The sequence below is a fragment of the Tursiops truncatus genome, chromosome 12 (genome assembly GCF_011762595.2).
Source record: "Tursiops truncatus isolate mTurTru1 chromosome 12, mTurTru1.mat.Y, whole genome shotgun sequence".
NCBI classification, from domain to species: Eukaryota; Metazoa; Chordata; class Mammalia; order Artiodactyla; family Delphinidae; genus Tursiops; species Tursiops truncatus.
Window position 1 is genome coordinate 62,815,599 of NC_047045.1, and position 19,711 is coordinate 62,835,309.

The window sequence follows — 19,711 nt, forward strand, 5'->3', positions numbered from 1 at the left end:
TTACAATAGCCAGGTCATGGAAGCATCCTAAATGCCTATCGACAGACAAATGGATAAAGAAGATGTGGTACCTATATACAATGGAATATTACTCAGCCATAAAAAGGAACAAAATTGGGTCATTTGGTGAGACGTGGATGGATCTAGAGACTGTCATACAGAGTGAAGTAAGTCAGAAAGAGAAAAACAAATATCATACATTAACACATATATGTGGAACCTAGAAAAATGGTACAGATGAACCAGTCTGCAGGGCAGAAATAGAGACACACATGTAGAGAACAAACGTACAAACACCAAGGGGGGAAAGCGGGGGTGGGGTGGTGGGGTGGTGGTGGGATGAGTTGGGAGATTAGGATTGACATGTATACACTGATGTGTATAAAATCGATGACTGATAAGAACCTTCTGTATAAAAAAATAAATTAAATAAAAATTTTTAAAAAATAAATAAAGTAATTAAAAAAAAAAAAACCAAAACTGAAACCCCGACCAACTCAACAACTCAGTTGTGGTTTTCGAGGTAATCATCTTCTCACCCTGCCTGGCTAACAGAGGAAAGTAAGAGCCTTCTATGAGAGAAAATAAAATCTCCTCAGTCTCAATAACTCTTAAATACAAAATATATGGCATACAATAAAGAATTATGAGACATGCAAAGAGTCAGGAAAATGTGACCAATAAACAAAAGAGCAAAACAGACAAGAGACCTGCCTCACAGATAATTCAGATGTTGGAGTTTGTAGACAAGAACTTTAAATAATTATTACAAATATGGTGAAGAAAATTAAGAAAGAAATGGACAAATGAATGAAAAGAGAAACAATTTTAACAGAGAGTTGAAATCTAAAAGAAGAGAATCAAATAATCTAGAACTAAAATGTACAATGCCTGAAAATAAGAATTCATTGTATGTGTTTAATAGCAGACGACGCAGCAGAAGATAGATTTGGTGAAATGAAAAAAACAGGTCAATAAAAAATATCAAAACTGAAACAGGGAGAGAAAAAGGTAGGGTAAAAAACAAAACAGAGCATAAGAGACATGTGAGATATAGTTAAATGGTCTAACATATGTATTACTGTAGCCCCAGGAAGAGAAAAGAGAGAATACAGAACACAAGAAATATTTGAAGACATAAGGCCAAAAATATTCCAAACTGTTGAAAACATTAACCCACAGATCCAAAAAGGTCAGCTAACTTCAAGCACGATAAAATAATAAGTAGAGCCTAAATGTTGAAACCAAAGACATGGAGGAAAATCTTAAAATCAGCCAGAAAGAAAAAGATACATTACTTTCCAAGGAGCAATACAATTGAGAGCTGACTTTGCAATACAAACTATGGAAGCCAAAAGATAATGCAACAACATCTTAAGAGTGATAAAAGGAAAAAGAAAAGGTGTAAGAAAGATGTGTTCATACAAACAAAAACTGGCAGAATTGGTTGCCAGCAGATCCATATTACAGAAAATACTAAACGTATTCAGGCTGAAGAGTAGTGATTCCAGTTGGAAGCACTGAACTGCAGGAAGAGCATCAGAAAGGGTAAATATTTGACTATATATAAAAGATATTAACTAAACTATTAAATATTTACACTGCTCTAAGTTTCTTTCCTTGTTCAGGAAGTGGTAAAGTACAAATTTAAGGTAGACTGTAAAAGCCAAGGATGTGGATTGTCACCTCTAGGGAACTACTAAAAGCATAACATAAAAAGTATTACTAAAATGTTAACAGATGATAAAATGTAATACTAAATTAATCGAAAAAATGGAGGGAATGGAGGATTAATGGAACAAAGAAGATATGAAATAAATAGAAAATAAATAGCAGGATGGTAAGACATAAGCACAAGTACCAGTTACCACATTAAATGTAAATGACCTAAACATTCCAAATAAAAAAGACTTCTCAAATTTGATTTAAGAACAACAGTGGAAAAAAAAAATAAAAAAAGAAAGAAACAACTATAATGCATTTAAAAGAGACACACTTTAAATATAAGGCTACAGTTAGGTTGAACGTAAAACGATGCATAAAGATGTATCACTCAACTACTAACCAAAAGAAATCTGTTGTGATTATATATTAATATCAGACAAAACTAACTTTAAGGCAAAAATGATTGCAAGATATAAGGAGGAACATTTCATAATGATAAAAGGGTAAGTTCAACAGGAAGATTTATAATCCTAAACACACTTGTTAACATGGCTTCAAAATACATAAAGCAAAAACTGATAAAACTAAAAAACAGACAAATCTACATTCATAGTGGGAGATCTCAAAACACCTGTCTCAGTGATGATCAAACAAGCAGACAAAAAATATCAGTGAAGATGCAGAAGATTTGAATAACATGATTAATCAAGTTAATCTACCTGACTTATGTGGAACACTACACCCAACAACAGTGGACTATATCCTGGGCTATAAAGGCACCTCTCACAGAAATAGAATTAAACTAGAGAACAAGAAAGAAAGATATGTTTGTAAATTGGGCACCTACTTCTGAAGAACCCAGGGGTCGAAAAACTCACACTGAAAATTAAAAGGTATTTGATCTGAACAATATTGAAAGTTCAATACATCAAAACTTCTGGGATGCAGAACAATTTTTATCTTTAAATGCATATGCTGGGAAGGGAGCAAGGTTGAAAAATCAATGCTCTAAGCTTCCATCTAGAAATATAACAGCATATATTCCCACACAAAGTGGAAGGAGGGTATAATAAAGGAAAGAACAGAAATCAATGAAGTCGAAAATAGATGTGCAATAAAGAAAATCAACAGTGCCAAAAGTTGGTTCTAGGAGAAGATAAATAAAATTGATAAACTCCTAGGTAGGTAGACTGCTCATAAGAGAGAGAAAGAGAATACAAATTACTGTTATTCAAAAGTATCAGAAATGAAAAGTGGGACATTAGTATAGGTCCTACTAGCATTAAAAAGAAACTAAAAGTATATTTGGAATAACCTTATCCCAATAAATACGACAACTTAGGTGAACGGGAAAATTTTCTTGAAAATCACAGATTAGCATGACACAAGAAAAAGAAAGGAAACTGAATAGTTCTATATCTATTACAGAATTTATAGCAATCTGAAATTATTCTTTTTATCAGCTATCTCCCACTATAGAATGTATGCTCTCTGAGAGCAGGGACCTTGTCCGTCTTGTTGAGTACTAAATCTCCAATGCCTGATCCATCAGGATGCCTGACTCATTGCAGGTGAATGAAGGAAAACTGTATCCACTTCTTACCAAGAGCCAGGCTGAGACAAGTGATAAATACAGCAGGTCGTATAAACTTTGAATAATCTATTCACTTCCCTAGTAATGTAAATCCTGACCTTGTTAAGACCATAAGACCAGAAAGCTACATCCTTGGACCACATTACTAAATTGTGTACCATCTTCACCATATTACATTTTAATATTATTGGAATTCACTATTTAATAAAAAATATTGAAGATATTGTTTATATAGTTTTCATTGCTGCCTACTTAGAGTCTTACATGAGAAGCTCCTTTAATTTATTGCTAGGAGGGTATAGTCTCCTCTGAAGAAGTGTCATATGATTCACTTTTCATGCTGTTACTAAAAAGCTTATTTTAAAGAGCACGTTGATCCTTATCACTGGAGTATCTGTGTTCCCTGGTGCTAACTTTCCATATATATTTTATCATTTCACTGTTTTCTGTTTTTTGTTTTTTCCGGTACGCGGGCCTCTCACTGTTGTGGCCTCTCCCGTTGCGGAGCACAGGCTCCGGACGCGCAGGCTCAGCGGCCATGGCTCACGGGCCCAGCCGCTCCGCGGCATGTGGGATCTTCCCGGACCGGGGCACGAACCCGTGTCCCCTGCATCGGCAGGCGGACTCTCAACCACTGCGCCACCAGGGAAGCCCTCACTGTTTTTTTAAAATTCAAACTTGATAAAAATAAATATAGATGCTACAATAATGAAAGCATCCATTTCACCTGAAGATGATAAATTAGTCATTTTAGGGTAAATGTGCCAAGTATCAACAGCAAATCCCAGTGGCTTGCAAGTTTCTGTATCAGCTGGCTCAGCTCTGCCTGACATTGTTCTCCCTCTGGGACCCAGCCTGAAGGAGAGGCTTTCCCCAGAAAATGGCTAAGGAAAAGTAAACCTGGCACAGCCACGACATAGCTTTTAAAGCTTCTGCTGATAAAGAGTATCAACCAACACACATACCTGAACCTGGTGTCATGGGGTAGGAATATATCATCTTCCTATGAACAGGGACAGTGTATTTCTAACAATAATACAATATAGCCCTGATGATATTCTCTACCACAGGAAGCTGTGGGTACCACCAGATAGTAAAGGAAACAATAACAATAGCTGCCTATCATGACTGGGCACCTACTGGGTACAGGCATTGTACCTGACACTTCGAGCATAATATTTCTAATTCTGACAACTCTTTAAGGTAGGAAGGATTCTCTCAAGTTTACTAATCAGAACATTGAAGCATGGAAATAGTCAGTCACGCAATTTAAAAGTGGTTGAGCAGGAACTTTACCCAATTCTGCTGGATTCCAAACCTGAGCCCTCTTCTCTGTTTGACTCTACTTAACCTTTGGTGTGTGTTTAAAAAAAATTTTTTTAGTCCTTTCTCATTACCTCTGCTTTTGTTTTTGCTTTTTAGTAAAAGGGAGTTGGGTGAAATAGGAAGAATAATAATGAGAAATAAAAATAGAACTGCTTTTATATTAAGGATAAAGCTTGGATTCTATATACTACAGAAACAGGTATTGATATATTCTTGGAAAGAATGGTGTTTGTCACAAAATGTATTTGATCAATCTTATAGACTATAGACTAATATTTTTAAAAGACTGATATGGCAATACTGATGAATGTGTCCATAAAAATGCACCAAAGACATTTCATGTCATTGAAAACTTTACAGTTTAACTAGCAAGAAGATAAATGAACATGAACAATATGTTAGCTCTTACATAAAGAAATCTATAAACAGTAATTAATAGTGTAAAACTATCTATAAAAATAGAGAAGTAAAATGATTAGAGGTAAGTGAAGCTAAATTAAGACTTCATGAAGGAAACAAATCTTAAGGATGGAACCAGGCATCTTAAGAAAATTCTAGTGAGTATATTTGAGTAACTGTATGAAGTTATTTCCACTATTGTTGATTTTTTTCTATTTTAGTACTCAATATTTGTTGAAAGAGGATAAATAATTTGTATTCTTCAACTCATTATTACATTGAAGACTTTCAAAGCTTTTGTTCAAGTTTTCAAAGCAGCAGATTTTTGTTCAAGGGCTGCCTTATATCAGCACTGTATTTGTCACCTGATTGTAAGCTAGCTAAGTGCTTGATAATGGAGTGATGAGCTCTTTATAATAAAGACATAGCTCACTTTTTGCATCTCTACTGAGCTGTTCAACAAAGTCAAGAAAAAAGAAAATATTCTTGAATCAATTGTTTCGAGCTAAAGAGCATCTACTTTCCATCAAAGAAGAAACTGAGCTCAACTCAAGCTCCTTCTCTTTAGCTGTCATTTTCCTTCTTTGTGATACAACAGCTGTGATTCTTTCTGTGAGACACACAAGTAATTAAATTAGAATTTCACGGTGCCTTACATCTCCAGGGATATTTCTGAAATTATCACTCATAAAATAACTCAGAGGTAAAGCAAGACAGCATGGGATGAAAACTAGTGCCAAATCACTGTTGATCTGATCTGGAGATGGGGGGGAAACCCTCTCCAATTCAAACTACTTATTTGCATATGAGCTTTATTATTAAAGAAAAGTCAGGACGAAAAATCTAAAAACTCAAAATTCTAACTACCTTCTTTCAGTCCTTTTACTATTTGCATATTTTTTTCCACAAAAAGAGAATCATGCTATTTTAATAATCTGTTTCTTAATTTTCACATGATATCATGAAGCATGTTACTGTTAAATATTTGTTTAAAACCACAATTTTCTGGACTTCCCTGGTGGTCCAGTGGTAAAGAATCAACCTTCCAATGAGGGGACACAGGTTCGATCCCTGGTTGGGGAACTAAGATCCCTCATGCCGTGGGACAACTAAGCCTGAGTGTCACAACTACTGAGCTCGTGCGCCTCAACTAGAGCCCATGTGCCACAAACTACAAAGCCCACGTGCCCTGGAGCCCGGAGGCCACAACTAGAGAGAAGGCCTGAGTGCCACAACAAAGAGCCTATGCACTGCAATTAAGACCCGACGCAGCCAAAAAAATTTTTATAAAAAGAAGAAAGAAATTCACAAAACCCGAATTTTCTTCTGGGCATATACTCAAAAGAATTGAAAGCAGGACTCAAACAGATATTTGTACACCCATGTTCACAGCAGCATTTATTCACAATAGCCAAAAGGTGGAAACAAACCCAAGTGCCCACTGACAGGTGAATGGATAAACACCATGTGGTATATACATAAAATGGAATATTATTCAGCCTTTAAAAAGGAAATTCAGACACATGTTACAACATGGTGAACCTTGAGAACATCATGCTAAGTGAAATAAGCCATTCACAAAAAAGACAAATACTATATGATTCCACTTATATGAGATACTTAGAGTAGTCAAACTCAGAGAGACAGAAAGAAGAATGGTGTTTTCCAGGAGCTAGGGGGAGGGGAGAAGCGAAAGCTGTTTAATGGGTACAGACTTTAAGTTTTGCAAGTTGAGATGGCTGTGGGTGAGCAGTGGTGATGAGAGCACAGCAGTGTGAATGTACTTAAAATGGTCAAAATGGTCACTTAAAATGGTCAAAATGGTAAGTTTTATTTATGTATATTTTTACCACCAACACACACAACTCTGAACGAATGATATTCCATCACTCGGGGATGTTATCCTTCCATTCAACATTTTCCCTACTGTTGGACATTTAGGTTTCTTCCAATTTTTCATTACCATACAATTCAGTGTAGGAACATTATAAACACATCTTTGTTTCCATATCTGCTATTTTTTGAGGATAGTTTACGAAGTACATAACTGGATTAAAGAACATGAATTATTTCAAGGCTCTTGATACATAATGCCAAACTGCGTTCCAGAAAGTTCTTACCAATTCACATTCCCAAGAGCAGTATAGGTGAGAGACTTTTATATCGCACCCATGCCAAATTAAAGTATTCTCGTCTCTTTTCATTCTTGCTAGTTGATAACAAGAAAGCACAGCTCAGGATTTTAGTGGGCACTTACCTGATTGCTCCTGAGAGTGAAGAGTTCTCACATGTTTATGACCAATCTAAACTCATCCTTCCAATAACTGCCAATTCCCTCAAATTAAAATGCAAAACCCATATTCTAAGAAGGCTGGGAAGATGGGAGGAGACAGATTCGGGAAAGCTCTGAAGGGGAGGTAGGGCCGGGGGTTTAAACTTATTCTTAAAAGATATGAAAAGCAGTGAAGGTTTAGGAAGAAGGGACTGACAGCAAAATACAGGGAAAGTCTAAACATTTAATAAAAAAGGAACAGTCATATTATCAATTATGGTTAATCTATTCAATAAAATGGATCCACTAAGCAAAATTTCCAGGGACAAAGAACTCTGCATAGTTGAAAAACTCCCCAAGCAATTCTGATATCCAGCCAGGCCTGGAAACAATTGCTTTGGTTCACTAAGTGAAATCACCCCTATTCTTCCAAATGCTCCTTCCTTTTCACCATAATGCCTGGCAAACATCTAGTTCTCTCACTCATCCCTCTGACAACTGGGTTACAGAAAGCAAGCCTTAGCTTCTCTGCTTAGGTGCATAATGCTCATTAGCCACAATTAGAAAACCTCCACAGTGACTTATTCAATATGACCATTCTTGGACTTCGACTTGGTCATGCCACAACAGAGCTTCACGCAATCTGTCATCTGTTGAATCCCATATTAAATCAAGGTCAAGGCCTGAGAGCAATGCACCAGGGCACTTGTTTACAAAGTAATCATGGGCACACTCTGTGTTTTACCCAAATCTCCAGGTCATCCTGGAACTGCTGGTCCCTTAAGAGCCATCTACATCTGGATACCAATGAGCTGGGTGTCACGCTGAGTTATGAAGAACTCTTCAGGTTTTGTGCTCTAAGGACAAAAATCATCCAAAATTTGGAAACTCACTTATAGAGACAACCAAGGACTAAACAAAAATGTCAGTGAAATAATGGTGAGATAAAACTCTGGGACGGGGGAAGAGGGTGGTAGAAATAGAGATACCACAGAGAAAGATATCTCAAAACCAAGGAAAAAACAAAGGGCTAATCTGGCAAATGGAAAATAGACATTGGTCTTTATTTGTATGTCGATTGGTTTGTTACATAACTCTTCCAAAGTAAAGCCAACCCCATTAATCATGTAAAAACTAAACAGTTATTAGGCCCGCATGACTGTTTGAATAGCACTGTCACTGACGTAAAAGAAAATTAGTCGATAAGGCAAAGCTGTCTGTTCTTTCCCAAGTTACTAAGGAAAAATGAACGTATTAATGCTAAAAACAGACTAAAGGCTTTTAATTTCCTGGCTACAGATCTTTTTTGGCATTACAACAGGGAGACATGATTATGCTAATACAGTATAGGTACCTAATTCCCTTTCAAAATTCTGAAAATGATTTCCTATCTCCCCTCAAGAATACCATGAGCTCTAAAACCAAATATGATTTCAAGCAATCAATGCCTATCCCAGGTGACCCCATGACAGCTATGGTATTGATATATGAAATTCTAGCAAGTCCTATGTACAAAGTATACAGACTTTCTTTTCCCTCATTAGCTAAAATGTTCAACTAGATCCAGAAATAAGAGAAAGGAAACTCAGGCATATTTTGGGAAAAAGGAATCTAATCAATACCCATTAATCTACTCAATGTCCATTTTGGACAGGGATAAATATCACATTATATAAAGAAATACAAAATATTTTCTCATATTATATACTAAGGATATAACTCCAAGGGCCTACTAAATTCCAGGACTTGAACATACGTTGCTTCATTTAATCTCTCAAACAGAGCATCTATTCCTCCTAAAGTGATGAGTTTAAACCATTTGTAATAATGCCGTCTTCCTTGCTAGTGACTTGTGTAGTGCTGCGGTGATGATGAAATACGAGAAGCATAAAGAAATGTAAGGAAAGTGTGGGGTAGGTTTTTATGAGTGTTTTCTTAGTCCTAAGAAAAAGATACAAAAAGTGATGGCCTACTTTTCTCCCATCTCAGACCTGGCATAGCTAAGTTTGATAACTGAAATGGCCACAGCCCCTTACAACTCTAAGAAGGCCAGACTGAGGGCAGAGCCACCCACAGCAATAACAAGGAAACAGACTTGGCTGACATTTTTAAGCTGCCGACTCAACCTAAACCAGACTCAGCCCTATCTCTGGACTTCATGTTTTAGAAGTTACATTTTCTTATTGCTTAAGCCCATTGGAGTAAGGTATTCGGCTACTTTTAGGATGCTAAGAACATTTCTAATTCATCTAGGTAGGTATTATTCTTATTTTTCAAATAAGAAAACTGAATTTCCTAAAGGTTAAGTAATTTGCCTAAGATCACACTGTTTCCAAGTCCTGAGTCAACATTTATTTCATGCCGGTCTCCCAAAAGTCCAGGTCTCCTCAACAAAACAGTACAGATATTCCTAGAAATGTTTGTTCCTAGAAATTCCAGGAAAGTGAGCCTAGGATGTAGTAAAAACAACACTGGATCTGAAAAAATTGTACTTGAAATATTATTAATCACAAAACATCAAGAAATTCACTTAAGTTCTTTGAGTTTCACTTGCCTTAGTTGTAAAATGGAAAGAAAAATGTCAGCCTTGCCTACTTTACAAGGTGTGTTAAGCCTCCAGTGGTTAATAACATATACAAAAACCTTCTGTGAACTCTAATGTTTCAGCGATTGATTATTATTTCTACCTATTGAATAAATACTGCATATATCAAAACGTTCTAAGTCATTCTACATATGAATTCAGCATAACTTCTTTGTGGTTATTTCTTTTTCAGATTAGGTTCAAAAAGAAGTTGTAGAGATAATCTTGACAATGAACCTTCCATGACCTCCAAGTCATGGTCCGTAATATTGCTTTGGGTCATTCCATTTCAGTCTGTCACTTCAGAAACTCCGTGGGTTTTGTTTTCAGTGTTATTTTGGTTTTTTGGTTTTTTAGGATGTAAGTCTAGGCTCTTGGGTCACAATATTTCCTTTGAAAGCTGGCTATCCTCCCAGCTTCACTCTCTTGCCTTGCTCTTTTTTTTTCTTTTTTTTTGGCCGCACCTTGCAGCATGTGGGATCTTAGTTCCCCTACAGGGGATCGAACCCACGCCCCCTGCAGTGGAAGCTGAGTCCTAACCACCGGACCGCCAGGGAAGTCCCGACCTTGCTCTTGATTCTATAGTAGCCCCAAACATCCTCAAACCAGCACTTGTGACAGGTACCACTGCTGCTTTCTTTAACTTATATTTAACTTTATATTGACAAGCCATGATTAAAAAAAAGCTACAACCGTTTAATAACTAAAAGTCAAACTCAGTTTAGTTACCTAAAGATCAAAGAGGTATTTTTCATACCTTAACTTGGATTATAGAAACTTACATACAGAAAAAAATTAGCATTATTTTAGCCATCCGCAAGAGCTTCAGTGACCAAAAATAACTAAGGAAGTGACAATGAAAAACATCAAATGTTAGAGAACTACTCTTTTTTTATACTTAAATCAGCAGGATGTGTTCCTTTAAGCCACTCACCCTCTGTCCCAGATAAGCTTCAACAAGTAAAGTTTGTTCTACAACATATTACTATTCTCCAAACTTAAAAAAAATCTAAACCATAAACTTTTTTCTTATTTTGTATTTTTGCATTCTGAATCCCAAGTAAACCGCTCAGAAAATAGACCTGCATTAGAAGATCTCCCAAAAAGTAAAAAAGTGCCCTGATAATAGTACTCATAGCAAACACAATGAATGCTCAGAGGAGTGTCAAGCTTTCTCCCTGTGGTGTAAGTCAGGAACAGTAAACTCATTAAAGATGTTAAAAAGGGAAATTTCGGGACTTCCCTGGTGGCGCAGTGGTTGGGGGTCTGCCTGCCAATGCAGGGGACACGGGTTCGAGCCCTGGTCTGGGAAGATCCCACATGCCGCGGAGAAACTAAGCCCGTGCACCACAACTGCCAAGCCTGCACTCTAGAGCCCACGATCCACAACTACTGAGCCCACACACCACATCTGCTGAGGCCTGCGTGCTCTAGAACCCGTGCTCCGCAACAAGAGAAGCCACCATAATGGGAAGCCCGCGCACCACAACGAAGAGTAGCGCCCACTTGCTGCAACTAGAGAAAGCCCGCACTCAGCAACAAAGACCCAACACTGCCAAAAATAATAACTAAATTTTTTTAAAAAAAGAAGGGAAATTTCAAGAAAGAGTTCTATGTGCCATTGTAATCCCAACTGCTTGGGCCTCTTTTTCTATTGAGCTGAAGCTCTTATCCTAAACTTCCCATGCTCAGTAGATGACTGTCCATTCAAGCCAACAGAAAATGATTCAGGCTATGGAAACTGTCCATGGAAAGAAGCTTTAGGGACTGACTGCCTGCCACTCACTCCTTATCTCATCGCGGCACTTGACGAGTGAAAGTTCAGAGGATTATGGGTCAAAAAAGGTCAGTTGCAACAACTCTCTGGGACTCAGGAAATGCATAATCCTGGTAAGTCTGGCCAGATGCCTAATAACCTCGGTAATGCCCTCTTAGGTCAGCACCTTGACAACGTGCTTTTACTTCTCCGCTCTCACAGAAAGGGAGGTTACAGATGATGCCAACACACCAACACGAATGAGTGTGTCTGCAGGACTGTGGGAGTTGGATTGAAACACTAAGAAATACTGAAGTGGCTTTACAAGTGTGAGGGCATTTAAAAACACCCATTTTAAAATAGGGGGGAATTGTTCTTAACAACCTGTAGGACAAATGGGTATGATGATAATATGGCAGGTTATAGACAGATAATCTACAGTAGAAGTGACATTCTTATATTACTCGATAAATCAGTGAGTGACACACCCAGGTCAACTCCTAAGGCTCTTCCCATGAAAAGGCTTTGAGTTCTAACTGCTTTCACTGCTCTTACTAGAAAATTAATGAGGGCTTCCCTGGTGGCGCAGTGGTTGAGAGTCTGCCTGCCAATGCAGGGGACACAGGTTCGAGCCCTGGTCCAGGAGGATCCCACGTGCTGCGGAGCAGCAGTGCGCCACAACTACTGAGCCTGCGGTCTAGAACCTGGGTGCCACAACTACTAAGCCCACGTGCCTAGAGCCCGGCTCTGCGGCGAGAGAGGCCACCACAATGAGACACCCGCGCACCGCAGTGGGGGGTGACCCCCTGCTCGCTGCAACTAGATAAAGCCCGCACAGCAACAAAGACCCAACACAGCCAAATATAAATAAATAAAATAAATTTTAAAAAAAAGAAAATTAATGAATAGCTTAAAATGAAATAATAAAAAACGGACATCTTCAATTTGACCTGAAAACTTTGAACACAAAGATCTTTTGAGAGAGAGTTAATGTAGTTAATGTTCCTCAGCTAAATGGGAACCATTGAAAAGGAGCCAGAACTGGGAAGTATAGAAAGTTAAAACAAAAACACAACCAGAAAAAAAAAACTTGTGTTCCTTTATTGAACTTTATGTGACCTTGAAAGCTCTCAGTAGTCTAAACTGTTTGGTGTTTCAAATGGGGAAACACTTCTATTTTATTCCTGTGCACGATGCACATTAACTTCATAAGATGTTTTCCATTTGAATCTGCTGACCATGAAAATCAGGCTTTTAAAAATTACCTATGCATTTCATTATCACTGCCAAATCAAAGCATTTATACCAGCACAGTGCTTCCAAATATCAGATTCTAATTCTCCTACAATTAAGAATCTTCTAAAAGTGGAAATCTTCTGGTAACAGAAAGGTTGCATAGTTACATTTCTCTTTTATAACATCAGGGAAAAAATTGGTTAAGAGAAATGGTAAAACTCTCTGAATTGCAGTAACAATTTATAATACAAATTTAAAAGTCCAAACCAAAGCCGTCAATGAAAATCTAGGAAGTTTTCCTCCCTTATTATAACCTATTATCCCAATTTCAGGCCACCATTAAACTGTTAAGGTGATACAAGATTTTGAAACGTTAAGATTTCTGTTTCACAATTTTAAAAAAGTTATGCATAACATAACACCTGAACTAAGTCAACTTCCTTTTTTTTTAATTGAAGTATAGTTGATTTACAATGTTGTGTTAATTTCTGCTGTACAGAAAAGTAATTCAGTTATACATGTATATATATGTTCTTTTTTATATTCTTTTCCATTATGATTTATCATACGATATTGAATATAGTTCCCTGTGCTACACAGTAGGACCTTGTTGTTTATCCATTCCATATATAATTACATCTGCTAACCCCAAACATCAAATACATCCCTTCCCCAACCCCCTCCCCCTTGGCAACCACAAGTCAGTTCTCTACATCTGTGAGTCTGTTTCTGTTTTGTAGATGGGTACCTGTGTGTCATGCTTTACATTCCACGTATAAATGATATCATATGGTGTTTGTCTCTTTCTGTAAGTCAACCTCCTTTAATATTTTTTTTAAATCAGGCACTCTTTGGGGAACATTTTAGAAATACTAAAAAGTACAGAAGGATAATATAAGCAACACTTCCCACTGATATACCTACCACTCAACTTAAGAAATAAAATGTTTAAATATTCTTGCAGCTGCATATGAAGCATTTCACGATCCCTTTTTACTCCTTCCCCACTGGTAACTATTCTACTGAATTGGGAATTTATGATGTGTCTCTACTTTTACTATATGTGTATGACTGTTTTTAAAGTTTCTATAGACGAAATCATACTCTGTGTATCCTGCCATTTGGTTATTTTGCTCAACTCTTTTAAGATTTTTTTTTTTTTATGTTTTAACTTTTATGTAGAGAAACTTCAAGAATTTCTCTAGGGTATAAACTAGGAATAGATCTGCTGGATCTAGGGAAGGTTAACTGTCAACTTTCCTTGATAATACCAAAATCTTTAAGTAGTCATAAGATTTTCTACCACAACCAGCAGTGGACTAGGACTCCCATTTCTCAAACATCCTTGCCAACAACTGACAATGTCAAATTCATAAATTTTTGTTAATCTTCATAGTGTAAAATGGTATGTCTGTTTTAGCTTGTAGGTAGAGCATTTTTTGTATTTTTTAAAAATATGTTTGTTGGCCATTTGTGATTCCTCTTTTGTGAGTGATCTGTTCTTCTCCTATGCCCATTTTTAATCTTTTTTCTTTCTTTCTTAAGTATTTTTAGGAGTTATTTATATATATTGAATATAAATCCCATATTGGTTACATGCATTGCTCTCTGCCTGTGGTTTATTTTTTTACTTTGTTGATGATATCTTTTCTACATATTCATAAATACTTTTACCATTTTCAGTGCTCTACATGCCTTCTAACAGATCCATGTTTCCATCTGGTATCACTTCCCTTCAACCTAAAGATTTTCCTTTAACATTTTTTGTAGTAAAGGTCTGTTGGCAACAAAGTATCTCAGTTTTTTATTTATCAAGAAATATCCTTATTTCACCCTCACTTTTGAAAGACAATATCACTGGGTAGAGAAATCTTGGTTGACCGTTTTCTGCTTTAAGTACTTTAAAGATGTTATTCCATTGTCTTTGGCTTCCTTCTGATTAAAAGTCAGAACTCACTCTTTCCCTTGAATATAATGTATCTTTTTTCCTGGCTGCATTTATGATATGTTCTTTAATTTTGTTTTACAGGAATCTGACTATGAGGTGCTGAAGAATGGATTTCTTTGTATTTACCCTGCTTGGGTTTTTGCTGAGCTTCCTAGATCTGTGGGCTGTTTTTGTTTGTTTGTTTGTTTGCTTGATCAGATTTGGTTAATATTTGGTCACTAATTCTTCAAATATTTTTCCTGATATATCATCTCTCTTCTCTACTTCTCAGACTCCAAAAACGTATGTTAGACTGCTCAATGCTATTCCACAGGTCACTGAGACCATTAATTTCTTTCTCAATCTTTTTCTTTTCTCTGTTTCAGTTTGAATGATTTCTAATCACCTGTTTTCAAGTTTATTGATCCTTTCTTGTATTGTGTCCTATTTATTAATCCCATTAGATGGAATTTTGACTTTGAATACTATATTTTCAGTTCTAGAATTTCCATTTGGTTCTTCTCCAGTTTACATTTATCTCCTATAATTCTTCATATTTTCACCCATAATATCCACCTTTTCCAGTAGTCTCTTCAACATATTTATCATTGTTATTTTAATATCCTTCTCTGCTAATTCCAAAATCTTTGTTGTCTGTGGGTCTACTTCTATTGACTGATTTTCTTTTTACTATGGATCATACTTTCCTATCTCTTCACAAATCTAGTAGCTTCTGATGGTGTAGTAGACATTTTGGACGATATGTTGTAGAGAGTTTGGATTCTGTTTTCTTCCTCTTAAGAGTGTTGAATTTTGTTCCAACACACAAATAAATCACTGGCAGTTCACCTTGTTCATGTGGAGTCTTGGTTTTAGGTTTTATTAGGGTGGCTCTGTTTTGGTTTTCCTCTTAATTTTCCTTAGTCCTGGGATGTAGTTTTTTTATTCTGAAGTCTTGGACCTTCTGGAGTTTCAGTGGAAAGCTCAAACTGTTTACCCAAGCCCCTTTGACTTGGTGAGGTTCAAACTCCAAACTCTGTCTCTCCTGCATTACACAACTGCTGAAATCTCTGTTCAGCTCCAGTCTTCTGGCTGCTATTTTCCACTGGACTCCTTTGAGTTTTACCCACATGTGCACATGTCAGGGGTCAGCCAAGAATGGAAGGGCAGTTTATACTTATATTTTGGGCTCTCTCTGTGGCTCCTTCATTTAGGGGGTCTATCACTCAATTTCCAGGCACTCTGGCAGCCTCAGACTAACTCCTCCAACCAGTGAAACTATGATTTTCATCTTAAATTCTAACCGCCCTATCTAATCTAGTACCCTTCATCTAAAGATCTAAAACTCTTCAGTTTCTTACTATCTTTAGTCACTCTTCGGTGCTTTCAAACTTTTTTTTAAGTGTTTTTACAATGTTTATAATTGTTATTGGCAGGACGATCAGTGCGATAGAACCTACTCTTTCCAAAAGACAGAACCTTGATGAGCAGATGCAAATTTTAGTGGACTCTAGTTTTCCCAATCTTTTATGGTTTATGGTATTAAAAATACCTTGTTTAAGAAATTCTTTCCTAACCCAAAGTCATAAATTCAGTTTGTATATTTTATTCTAAAAATATTTTTTCTAAAGGTTTTTTTTTAAAAAAATTTTGATCTTTAATTCACTTGGATTTTATTTTCTGTGCATGGGTTAGACTAGGGATTCATTTTTATTTTACAAGCAGATAAACAAATTTTCCCAGTACCATTCCTGAAGAGTCTATTCTTTCCACTCTGGCTCATGAAGCATACCATGTCATAAATCTAGTCTCAAATCTATATATCTCAGTCTGTTCCAGCCTCTCTCTTCGGTTCCAGTGTTTTATTTGTCTATGCTTGCACTCATACTGCAACATCTTAATTATTACATTGTAGTAGTATGTCTTGTTATCTGGGAGAGCAAGTCCCTCTACCTTGTTCTCCAAAATTGCTTTGCCCATTCTTGGCTCTTTAGTTTTTCACATAAACTTTAGAATCAATTTGTTGAATTACATGAAAAGCCCTGCTGTGGAGAATTAACATCTTTAAAATATCAAGTCTTCTCATCCACAAACTTGGTATATATATATATAGATAGATAGATAGATAGATATTTTTTTGCAGTACGCGGGCCTCTCACTGTTGTGGCCTCTCCCGCCGCGGAGCACAGGCTCCGGATGCACAGGCTCAGCGGCCACGGCCCATGGGTCCAGCTGCTCCGCGGCATGTGGGATCCTTCCAGACCGGGGCACGAACCCATGTCCCCTGAATTGGCAGGCGGACTCTCAACCACTGTGCCACCAGGGAAGCCCAAACTTCGTATATTTTTCCACTCAGTTCTTCTTTCATGTCTCTTGAATTTTCCCCCAAATTTTATTTTTATTGTATTATACTTTAGAATATCTTTTAAAATTCTTTTTTCTTAAATCATTATCTTTTCAACCAATTTATCCCATTTTACTCTGCCTTATTAAATGAATTCCAACAAAATTATTTACTAAAGCTATAAATTGTGAGATTTATTCATATACACAATCAAAAGGATAATAACAATAATTTAACACTCATTTGCAAACAAATTTTTATGTTATGGATTTATCAAGTATCTTATCCTGTGCACTTACCAAGAAGCTCCATGGTCTCTACTTTCAGAATCCATGAAATTAGAGTCCAAAAACATATCTTTGTAGATTCGACCAACGAGGCAATACATATCTGAAGCAACTTGCCCTTCACTTTGCACCAGGGGAATCATAATGTCAAGAGCTTTTGCTCTATCTCCAGGGAGATTTCTCCTAAGGTAGAGGAGGGAAACATCATTGTTTCAGTATAGATTACAGAAGCAGTTTAGGCCAGTTATCTTTTTAAAACTCTGTTTAATATATTGATTCACATTAGTGAAGTTTGGCAAGATAAAAACAACAATTATATTTTGAGAGTCTTCTGTAAATCTTTTTATCCTATTGCATGTCTACTGCGTTTAACAAGGATTTCTTTTGAGTTGCTTTTCTGCTAATGGTGATAGATTTGTGCTTATCCATCCATAGTCCTTCCAATTTCCCTGCAGTCTCTGTGCAAATTTAAGTTGATGCAGTGAGATTAGGAATGCAGTCTGTGGCCTTGAATGGGGTAGAGTCAAGGAATCCAAACAGAAACAAAACCCTGATGCTATAGGTTTCAATGGCTTTTACTCTGAAACACTGAGCAAACTAAGTCACAGACAATACCAACAATCCAACTTTAACCCAAGAGTCACTTATCTTCTACACGTGACCAACTGATTATCTAAGGAAGCTGCTTTATATAGCTCATTTTAAAATCAGCGAGTACATATAGATTGTTCTCAAAGATTAAAATTCTCTTAAGAATTATTTCTTGAACCTTGAAAGCATTGTGCGAAGTGAAGGAAGCCAGTCACAAAGACTACATGTGTATGAGCTCATCATATGAAATGTCCAGAGTAGGCAAATCTATGGAGACAGAAAGTAGATTTGTGGTTGCCTAGGTCTGGGGTATTTGAGAGGAAATGGGAGGGTGACTGCTAATGGGGAGGGGGTTTTTTTTGGTGGTGATACAAATGTTTTAAAAGTCTTGGTGTTCATGGTCACACAACTCTGTTAATACACTAAAATCCATTGAATCACAGTACACTTTAAATAAAATTGTATGGTATATGAATTATATTTCAATAAAACTGCTATATAAAAAGAGTTATTTGTATTCTCAACTACTATTTTAAATCCTTCTGTGCGTGAAATTCCTTTTTACACTTTGTACTAAATACCTTGAGTTTAGAATAATGCTGCATACAAATACATTTATCATTTCATTCTATTCTATTTTAGGAAAGACAGAGACAAACTATGGATAAAGGAAAATATAAGAGGCTCTATGGACTTTCATTTTTCATTTCAATATAGAATATATTTCATTCCATCTTTCATTTCATCTTTCAAAAAGGATTTATTTGAAAACCAGTTGGAACAGATAATCTCTGGAGGTTTCATCTCACTCTGCCAAATCTAAAGAAAAAGATGTTTAATAAACGGGGAGATAAAATAGACTTTCATTATACATGTACTGATAAAGTTAGCAATTTCTAGAGTTTGGGTAGATAAAAAAGGAAACACACAATCTCTGGTTAAAGAGCATGCTGACTTTTCTTTGGAGACAAAGGCAGGAGAACCTAGTGATGAAGAACAGAAATACCAGCATCAGCTAGATCTGGGTTTGAGCCCCAGTTTTATGATATGCTTACTCCACCTCTTCAGTTTCCTCATCGGTAAACTAATTAAGCCTTCATGGCAAATGAATGATAGATGTGAGGTCCCCTCCCTTTTTCTTTTTATCATTCTCTCCAGTTGTAGTAATTACATACATATTCAACTCTCCGCCATGGCAGAGAACAGCACAACTAAGTTTTGGACAGTTCAGTGCTCTAGGCCTCTCTATGGCCAGCGCAGGGATGATCCTCCACGGTGACTCTGGGTAGAAAGTGGCACTGAGGCAGCTGCCAGCCATGATGCCAACAGAAGGCGTGGAGGCAGGACTGGAAGCAGCAGTGTTAGTCCTGGTCCTAGAAGATTCATGGACACATGACCTAAAATGTGGCCCACAGAGTTTTAATTATAATTAGGTTATGTTCAGGGCAATCCCAGTGAACATATTCTCTGGTTAGGAATATGTTCACCTAGATATAACTATCCCTACTCTAGTTACTTTTTGTGTAAATAATCATTTGGTGTTGAGTATATTTAAAGATAACATCATATCCATGGAATTTAAAAAATCCTAAAAAATATATAAATAGCAAATACAAATTTTGACAGAGAAGAAAAAGAATTTTTAGAATTTAAATATACAAGCATTGAGGGACATTTTTTTACTGACAAAAAAGTCAGAAAAAATCAGAATGCATGCTTCCTATATTTTA

The 19,711-nt window shown here is 36.6% G+C and overlaps 1 protein-coding gene across 8 annotated transcripts in view; it reads right to left on the reverse strand.

Moving 5' to 3' along the window:
- Positions 1-19,711, reverse strand: part of MAP3K5 (mitogen-activated protein kinase kinase kinase 5) — a 247,245-nt gene that overhangs the window by 103,038 nt on the left and 124,496 nt on the right. For all 8 annotated transcript variants that reach the window (XM_073789644.1, XM_073789647.1, XM_019951636.3 and 5 more), the window contains one exon: positions 17,403-17,573. In XM_073789644.1, the coding sequence (XP_073645745.1) occupies positions 17,403-17,573 (171 nt within the window). The remainder of the gene's footprint in view (positions 1-17,402; positions 17,574-19,711) is intronic.